General features: G+C 42.1%; 2 protein-coding genes across 2 annotated transcripts in view; both read left to right on the top strand.

The window, feature by feature from the left end:
* The first annotated feature begins 489 nt into the window (after positions 1 to 489).
* LOC111725591 lies at positions 490 to 8,179 on the top strand. Its single transcript, XM_023513817.1, has 2 exons — positions 490 to 1,959; positions 7,631 to 8,179. The coding sequence occupies exon 1, from the start codon at positions 647 to 649 to the stop codon at positions 1,910 to 1,912; it is 1,266 nt and encodes a 421-aa protein (XP_023369585.1). The 5' UTR covers positions 490 to 646; the 3' UTR covers positions 1,913 to 1,959; positions 7,631 to 8,179.
* Positions 7,305 to 9,427, top strand: part of RRN3 (RRN3 homolog, RNA polymerase I transcription factor) — a 54,868-nt gene continuing 52,745 nt past the window's right edge. The window contains exon 1 of the mRNA XM_023513816.1: positions 7,305 to 7,324. The gene's annotated coding sequence lies outside the window, so the exon portion shown is untranslated. The remainder of the gene's footprint in view (positions 7,325 to 9,427) is intronic.

Here is a 9,427-nt window from a genome sequence, read left to right as displayed (position 1 = left end):
GAAGGGACGTCACCTTCGGGTCTGCTATTAACTAGCTCCAGCATATTAACAGTCCTCACTAGGGACAAATACATAAGACTGGAATCCAGATCTGACAACAGAGCCTAATTTCGCTATTTCTCCACCAAAACAAAAAACTGAACTCAGAAAGTGACTGCACTCCCAGCTGTGTGGGCCACGTTCCTACAAGAGGGACCTTGCCTTTCGTTCTCCTTCAGGATCCCGCTCTCCCTCAGGAAGGCCCAGAGGCGTGGGGAGATGAGTGTGGCTACATCACATCTGGAACGCGGCAACAAAATCTGTTCCCCCGGCTCGGGTCCAGCAGCCCCATAGGTCATTTAGCTCACCACTCCCACATCCTGGGAAAAGCCGCGCTCTGAGGGTGGGGTAGGGAGCGCTACGCAGGCGCAGAAGGCAGCTGTGCGGGTGGCGGGACCCAGTGCGCAGGCGCGCCTCTCAGGACGGTCGCCCTTTCCTCCTTAGGGCAGATCCGACGCGACCTCACTTTGCCGCCCTCTGGCCCCGCCCCCTGTAAGCCCCCTTCCGACGTTGCCATGAGTACCCAGAGGCCGCACGGGGGCTTGTAGTAGCCGCGGGGCCTGCCCGGTCGCCTCTGTGCACCCGGTGGCGGGGACAGTGGGAGCCCATGGAACTCTCAGTAGCGCCCGTGAAGAGGTCCAGGAAGCGGTCAGGCCTGGGCCGTTGCAGGCATTTTTTCTGGCTGGGTGTCATCTTCGACGCAGTGGGCGTGGCGGTACTGTTCACTGGCGTCTTCGCCAACCTGCTGTTCTACGACATGCTAGTGTACCTGGGTTCCATCATCATCTTCTTCAGCCTACTCTGGTGGATCTCCTGGTACACCGGCAACATCGAACTGCTCCCCGAAGAGACCAAGAAGAGGGCCTCCCGCGTGCCCTCCACCGCCGTGGTGCATGCCCTGCGCCAGAGCGTCAGCCACCGCTTCTCTTTGACCATCGACCAAGTCTCCAGCACCTTTTTGCGGATCCATCGGCGGCGCCGGCGCCGCCAGAGGACCCTTCAAAGTACACCTTCCCTGAAAATGACCGTGTCGGGCCTGGTGGAACAGCTGGAAAAGGAGAACAAGGACACAGAAGGAGGGGAAAGTGTCAAAGAGAGCGGTTCCCTTCAAGACTCTTGCAAAGAGAATCTGGGTCCCAAGCCTGAAGATGACAAACGTTCAGAGACAGTTGTCTCCCCAGACCCTTATGCTGGGCCGCCGTGGTTTGGTCAGCAACCATCGACCCAACTGGTGCCGCCTATGTTCCCACCAACCCAGCCTCTCCCTCCCACTGCTCTGGCCTCTCAAAGCCTGCCTGTAGTTTCTTTGGTCTCTGTTAGTCAGCCTTTAGCCATTTCTAGGAGCCAGCCTGTAGTTTCAGTGGCCCCTAGGACCCAGCCTCCAGCTACCCTTGCCCTGACGCGGCAGCCTGCAGTGCCCTTGGGCTCTGAGAGCCATCCTGTGGTTTTACAGACCCAGTTTGAGAATCTTCCTCAAACTGAAGCTCAGCCCGGTCAGGGTTCTGGAACCCAGAGTCTGGCCTCCCAGGTCTCTCTAATGCAGTTTGCAGCTGCCCAGTCTTTTCAGACTGTGGACTCACAGCCTGTCCACAATTTGGAGGCCCTGCAGCAAACTCTTCAGGGTACCCAGAGCACCTCTTTGATCCCAGAGATTTTTATAAAGCAGCCTTCCTATGACCTCCAGGTTCCTAAGAATCAGGTTGCTGAGGGTTTTGAGACTCCACCACAGCCCAGCCAGAAACCATCTCAGGAGCTCCCTGACATCCCATCACCTGTCATTGACGCCACACCTCCAGCCAGGCAGGCCCAGCAGTCTGTCTCCACTGAGAGTGCTCCAGCCTCAGTGGAAGTGAAGAAAAGTCATCCCCTCTAGTAGGGACCAGACTCAGCCATTTGAGTAGCTGCTCAGGCCTCTGCCAAGTAAGTGCCTTTGGAGGAAGAATCAACCTGTATTAGTGCTTGTTAGTCCTGACCTGTGTTCTGGTGGTTTCTTTGACCCCTCTTGACCAAAAAATAAAGTTAGTGGAAGCGAAGTGGTCTTGTCCTTTAGAGATGACCTATTTAGGACATTAGTAGGTTTTTTAAACCCAGTGTTCTGAATGGATGAATGCTCTAAAGATTTTGCCTACTGTGCCGTGAAATCCATCCCTTTTACTTAGGCTTAGTAGAGAGAGGGTGGTAATTCCATTCTTTGGGGAGGTATAAGGTCTGGGAGTGAGTGGAGGATTTGGGCTTTGCAAGGTTTTTGAAATAAGGTGATTTTAGGTAGTACAGGACCCAGCATTACATAGCCTTGAGACCTGGGGTGGGAAAATAATTCGCTTTTCAGTTCTTTTTCAGTTCTTCTGATTTTTATCAGGGATACTGTTCTTAGTTTGAGGTTAGTTATCCTTACTACCTCTCTGCTGCTTTGTTTGAATTTAAGAGCATTTGTGTTTACAAACATTTAAATGTGTAACATCTACTTATGCCAAATGATACTGATTTTCTGTTTATAATAGAGATGGTTGCTTTTTGAAATACATTTAAGTAAAACAACTTCTACTTGAGTCAATTTACAGGTAAAAATTAATTGTACAAGTGAAAACGAATGATTCTTAAGTTTGGAAAACATTCCACTATTCCTGTTATCACATGAACTTTCTACCAAATCACAAGATCCTTCATGCTAACCTGTTTAGTGAACTTATTAGTAAGGCTGTTGAGGACAAATTCCACTTAACCCCCAACCTCTTGTCAATTAGAAAAGTACCAAAGGTCAGAATTGGTGACCTTGCTTCTGTCATAATTATGTATATATCAATATATCATTGCATTCAAGGGTCTACAATGAACATTGGTGAGTACAGATTTCCTAGTCTTTCTCCAGTACTATTTCAGAAGTTATGTGCTGCAGGTTGGTGTGGTGCATACCTATAGTCCAAGCCCTTTAGAAGGCCAGAAGTTTGAGACTAGCCTGGGCACCACAGCAAGATCCAATCTCTCAAAAAAAAAAAAAATAGCTGAGCACAGTGGCTCTTACGCTGTAGTCCTAGCTACTTGGGAAGCTGATACAGGAGGATCACTTGAGCCCAAGAGTTGTAGCTTACAGTGAGCTATAATGTGCCACTACACTCTAACCTGGGCTATAGAGTGAGACCCTGTCTTTAAAAAAAGTTACCTGCTTTAAGGGATGGGGGAGAGCAATATGTCAGTCTCCTTCTTGTTTAACTCTACCAACATACTATCCAGGTCATTTGTCTTTATTGCATGTTGATTGGTTTTATTTCCTTACAATTTTCTTCAAATTTCCTTTAAGAGAATATACATTCTTTTCTCCAGATATATACACACATGTATAACCTATGGATAATACGCAGGGACAAAGTATTTTTGGCTATTTTTGGTTTCATACAGTTTGAAGGCTTGCATTTAATATGAAATACATTTAATGATTTATGTTTATTTCTATTTTTAAAAAAGAAAAAAAGGCTGGGTGCAGTGGTGCATGACTTTAATCCTAGACTTTTGTGAAGCCAAGGCAGGAGGATCATTTGAGGTCAGAAATTCTAGACCAGCCTGAGCAAAAGTGAGAGACTCTTCCTCTTCAAAAAATAGAAAAATTAGCAGTGCATGGTGGTGCATGCCATTAGGCCTAGCTTCTCAGGAGACTGAGGCAAGAAGATCACTTGAGCCCGATGGGCATGGTGGCTCATGCCTGTAATCCTTGCACTCTGGGAGGCTGAAGTGGGTGGATTGTTTGAGCTCAGGAGTTCGAGACTAGCCTGAGAAAAGTGAGACCCTGTCTCTACTAAAAATAGAAAAACTGAGGCAAGAGAATCCTTTGAGTCCCAGTTGAAGGTTGCTGTGAGCTATGACACCACAGCACTCTATCCAGGGCAACAGCTTGAGACTGTCTCAAAAAAAAAAAAAAATCACTGAGCCTAAGAGTTTGAGGTTGAAGATGCCATTGCACCCTACCTCAGGTAATAGAGTGGGAGACCTTGTCTCAAAAATTAAAAATTAGGTAAGATACAGTGGCTCAAACCAGTAATCCCAGAGGGAGGCTGAGGCAGGATTGCTTGAGGCCAAGAATTGGAGACTGGGTAACATGGCAAGTCCTCATCTCTACAAAAAATTTAAAAAAAAATTGGAGGCACACACCTGTAGTCCCTAGTTACTGGGGAGGCTGAGGCAGGATAACCTGAACCCAGAAATTCAAGGTTATAATGAATTGATTGTGCCACTGTACTCCAGCCTAAGCAACAGGGTGAGACTCTGTGTCAAAAATAAATAAATAATTAACAATTAAAAAAAAATAAAAAAGCAAAACACCAACAAACTATAAAGAAGGAAAGGAGTTGGTGTTATTGCATAAAATCCTTATTTTTCCCCTTAATTCTATTGTTTCAGGTAATTTACATGATTGAAACAATTCTTTACCTAATTCTTAGAGATGAGTGTTAAATGCCAGGAATAAGATAAGGATGACTAAATATGAAAGGATGCAGATCTTTCCATCAGAAACTTTTGTAGTCTTTGTTCTCTAAATGAAAGGAGATCAAAAAAAATTCAGAGAAAGGCAGAAAAAAGAGCTGGGAGTGGTAGCTGAAGCTTATAATCCTAGCTCTGTGGGAGGCTGAGCTAGGAGGATCACTTGAGGCAGGGAGTTTGAGACCCACCTAGGCAACATACAAAAAATTCCTACAAAAAATTTAGAAAAAGAAAAATAAAGAGGACAGAATTTTAGAAATGATATGGAGGGGAAGGCTCTGTAGTAGACCAGTGGAAAAATTATCTTTTCAAAATATCAAGGAATTACATTAAGCACTAGAGGTTCAGAGCTAAATATAACATCCCTGTTCTCTAAGCACTCATCATCTATTAAGGGAGATAGTCACAAGCGTATCTTCCACAGTGTAACATAATAGAAGTCTACCTAAAGTGCTTTGGGAGTATAGATTAAGTGAAAGATGTTTGAGTTGGACCCTAAAGTAGTTATTCATTGGGTAAAGAAGATGGGGAAGAACATTCCATGGAAAGGGAAGAATACCAACAAAAATGCCCAGAAACTTATAACAGTTCATGGCTGGTTGGGGACAGCTTTGCAAAAGGATAGCCTGATGCTATTAATAGTCAGGGACGCTGGAGACTCAGGCTGGAGAAAGAGAGAGAGGCATATGTAGTGTCTGAAGGTGAAGTTAGTGAGGTTAAAATCGGGCTTGATGGTGGAGAATCTTTCCAGGGAATAAAAAAAATCACTGTTACAGGCACTAGGAAACTTTTGAGGGCTTTTAAAACAAGGTAGAGTTGTGTTTATAGTTTCTAATTCCACCTGTGGCCTCTGCTATAAAGTAATGACAATAGGCCATTTGGTTCAGAGTAACTGCTACAATCTATCTCATTTAGTTCTGAACTGAAAACAGACCTCTTAAACCTTAGCAACAATTTATAACCAAGTGAAGGCTCCATGGGTATTTTGCCAAGAAAACACTTTCAGGTTATTTATTTACTTGCACAGGCACTTTTTTGCTACATAGATACCATGTAGAATAAATAACAAATACTACATCACATTTCTATGAGTACTTATCTAAAACAGAGATTGAGTGATTTTTTTTTCTGTAAAGGCCAGAACAGTAAATATTTTAGACTTTGTGGGCCAAAAGGCAAAAGTGAGGATATTATGTGGCTCCTTATCAGACAAGAGAGAAAATTCTTGCCCTGCTCTTGCCTGTTTGCCTGAAGTAGGCTGTACAGTTCCTTTGACTCCAGTTGCATTGGGTGGAGTCATTGGCCTGATCAAAGGCAACTGGCCAGAGGGAAAGGGGGCTTGGCTGGGTGATCTATAGGCAACTCATTCTGTTTCACTTTGAAACAGTCTCTGTCACCCAATGACTCCCTGATCTGGGCCCACCATTTTTATGGAATAATAGGCCTTCTCAGTTTGGTTCTCTGGCCCTCCAAGGTAATTTGCTAAGTCTCTAACTCCCAGATTAAGATTCCACCTTTTGGAGCCTGATGTTTTCCAATAGGAGAATCTCCCATATGTAGGTAGAGATGTCCAGATCCTCAACAGAGAGCCAAGCAGTAGGAGCATTGCAGGGTGAAGGGGTGGAAACTGAAGCCTCAGTTTCTTTGAGGCTCAAGTACATAGCCCACAGCAGTACAAACATGCAGGGTGGAACTGGTGCTACTGGCATCTGGTGGTAGTGACCAGAGATGCCACTAAACATCCTATGATGCACAGGAGAGCACCCACAACACAGAATTATCTGGCCCAAAATGTTAATAGTGTTAGACTGAGAAACCTTCATCTATTTTTTTTGCAGTTTTTGGCCAGGGGTGGGTTTGAACCTGCCATCTCTGGCATATGGGGCTGGCGCCCTACCCTTTTGAGCCATAGGCGCCACCCACCTTCATCTATAATAATCAAAAATTACCATAGTTCATGTGATACTTTAAAAATTTTAATTCAGGCTCAGCTCCTGTGGCTTAAGTGGCTAAGGTGCCAGCCACATACACCTGAGCTGGTGGGTTCAGGGTTCAAATCCAGCCCAGGCCCGCCAAACAATGACGGCTGCAACTAAAAAATAGCTGGGCATTGTGGCGGGTGTCTGTGATCCCTGCTACTTGGGAGGCAGAGGCAGGAGAATCGCTTGAGCCCAGGAGTTGGAGGTTGCTGTGAGCTGTGATGCCACAGCATTCTACCCAGGGGGACAGCTTGAGGCTCTGTCTCAAAAAAAAAAAAAAATTTAATTTGATCCTTAGGTGGCGCCTTAACCCTTGTATAGTAATTGTATCTTCTCTACATGAGAATCCTCTTCATTTGTGTTCTCTCTTTGTAACCCCATTTTGTACATCTATGTACAACACACATGTGGGGCATTCAGAGTAACTGACCTTTACTGAATGCTTATAATTCACATGTTCTCCACATCCTCCTAAGTGAAGGAATTGTGATATTCCTCACAACAATCAGAGTTGGACACCATTATAATCTTCAATTCAGGGATAGATTTGATATTGAGAAATTAAATAATTTTTCCAATCTCACACAAATGGAGGAGCTGGAATAGATGTGTAATTAATGGATATAAGGTATATATTGCAAAATTTCCTTTCATATTAAAGTTATTAATGATCCTTTTCTAAGCCTGTTGATTGTAACTTGAGCTGTAATACTCCAGATTAATCTGTGGGTTACTTTTTTTTTTTTTTTTTTTGAGACAGAGCCTCAAGCTGTCCCCCTGGGTAGAGTGCTGTGGCATCACAGCTCACAGCAACCTCCAACTCCTGGGCTCAAGTGAGTCTCCTGCCTCCGCCTCCCAAGTAGCTGGGACCACAGGTGCCTGCCACAACACCCAGCTAGTTTTTTGGTTGCAGCCATCATTGTTGTTTGGCGGGCCCAGGCTGGATTCAAACCTGCCACCTTAGGTGTATGAGGTGCCTTAGCCACTTGAGCCACAGGTGCCGAGTCTGGGTTACTTCTTGATTGAAAGTTTTACTAGCAGAGAGTAAGAAACAGCAACTGTTCACTTTTCTTGTTCTGCTTCAGATTATTTTATTTAGAAATATCTCAAATAAAAATTGCCTTTTTTTTTTTTTTCAGAACTCACCAATGTTTCTACAGATTTAACTGTCAACTTTATTAAAGCACAAATACTTATCATCTTATTCTGGAAACCTCTTCTGGAGTCCTGACCTCCCTCAGACCAGCAGACTTACTAAACTGCCTCTGCCAACTATACCTGTTTCAGTATTAAGGATAGTTTTCCAGCTTCTGATAGTAAAGTTATTTGTTGCCAGAATGTTAAGCCATAATAAACTGCGCCATTCCAAATGAACCTTCTTTTAAAGTAAGTTGGTTATGAAAGCATTCCAGCATTTAAACTGGAAAATAATGTCTTATGTACTCTGAGTGAACATGTATGTAAGTAAAATTCCCACAGAAATGGTTATTGAGAAATGCAGTTCTTTTTATTTAAGGATATTTTGTGACTTCATTATGAAATAGATATCAGAAGACATTAACACAACCAATGCATTGTAATATGCTATAACTTACATGTATATGCTCACAACTTCTGGTTTCTCATTTTCCCAAGGATTTAAAATCTGATTGATTGCATATTTTAATGATAATCTAATAAAATTCATTTAGGCCTGCCTCTTTTTATGCTTTATCTTTATGTTGGTGGTTTGTATAAAAATGCTCTAATATAGGCTTAGTTTCCTTTTGAGATTTTCAGTTATAGACAAAAATGGATGTTTAAATGATCTAGTACTTTGGATAGAAACTTCCAAAAATGCTAGTTGTTTTTATAGTTCTCTTTTCTCTGTCCCATGCTTCAATATTTCTATATTTATAATTACAGTAACTCAAGCTGGAAGACTTTATGCATTGCAGATGCTTGGGAAAAGAATTGAGAGAACTTTATTCTAAGTGAAATAAGCCAATCACAGAAAGACAAATGATATATGTTTCCATTTACCAGTATATGAGATACCTACAGTAATCAGATTCACAGGGACAAAGTAAAATGTTGGTTGCCAGGGCTGTAGGGAGGGTGACATGGGGACCTATTTAATGGTTATAGAATTTGAGTTTTGCAAGATGAAAAAGTTCTAGATGTGGATGCTGGTGATAGTTGCAAAACAATGTGAATGTACTTAATATTACTGAATTATACACTTAAAAATGGTTAAGATGGTACATTTTATGTGTATTTTACCACAAAAATTGAATTAAACTGGCAATTTGTAAACCATATTACATCTATAAATTTCTTTTGAAGTAATAAATATATACAATAGATGAGCTTCTATATGCAGAGGGTGCAAAAAAATGAATACACTTTAAGAGATCTTATTGAAAGTAAAATCTGTCAGTACTCAGTATATACCAATAACAAAAGATAAATACAAGTCATGTTTGAGCACCTCTTGTAATTGTAGAAGTCAAACTTGAGTATTACAATTTTAATGTAGTTTTTTCTTTTCTTAAAATGTTAATACATTTTGGGGGGACCCTCTATATATGTATATAGAAGGCATCAGGTGATATTTTAATAACTCTAGAAATACAGTTAAGAACTTAGAAAAAAATCTATTTTAATGTACTGCAGAACAAAGGACATTGTAGAAGGCGGGTTGTGTGCATTTTCAGGAACCTACAGAAAAGCCTTTTATCATGCAATGGCTAATCAATACTAGTAATCAATACTAGCATGACTGGATTTTATCTTGGGTAAGTAGAGGTAGTTCTTAAGAACTTTAGGTGCTACCTACAGTGTGCCTAGAAGCAGAAAATGAAAGAAAATATGAACTTTTCAACTTAGTGAATATAAGTGTTTATGTATTTTAAAAACACTAAACTTCTCTGATTTATTTATTTATTTATTTATTT

This window comes from Otolemur garnettii, unplaced genomic scaffold (genome assembly GCF_000181295.1).
Source record: "Otolemur garnettii isolate 467f Iridium unplaced genomic scaffold, OtoGar3 scaffold00044, whole genome shotgun sequence".
NCBI lineage: Eukaryota > Metazoa > Chordata > Mammalia > Primates > Galagidae > Otolemur > Otolemur garnettii.
This window is presented reverse-complemented; position numbering and strand designations above follow the sequence as displayed.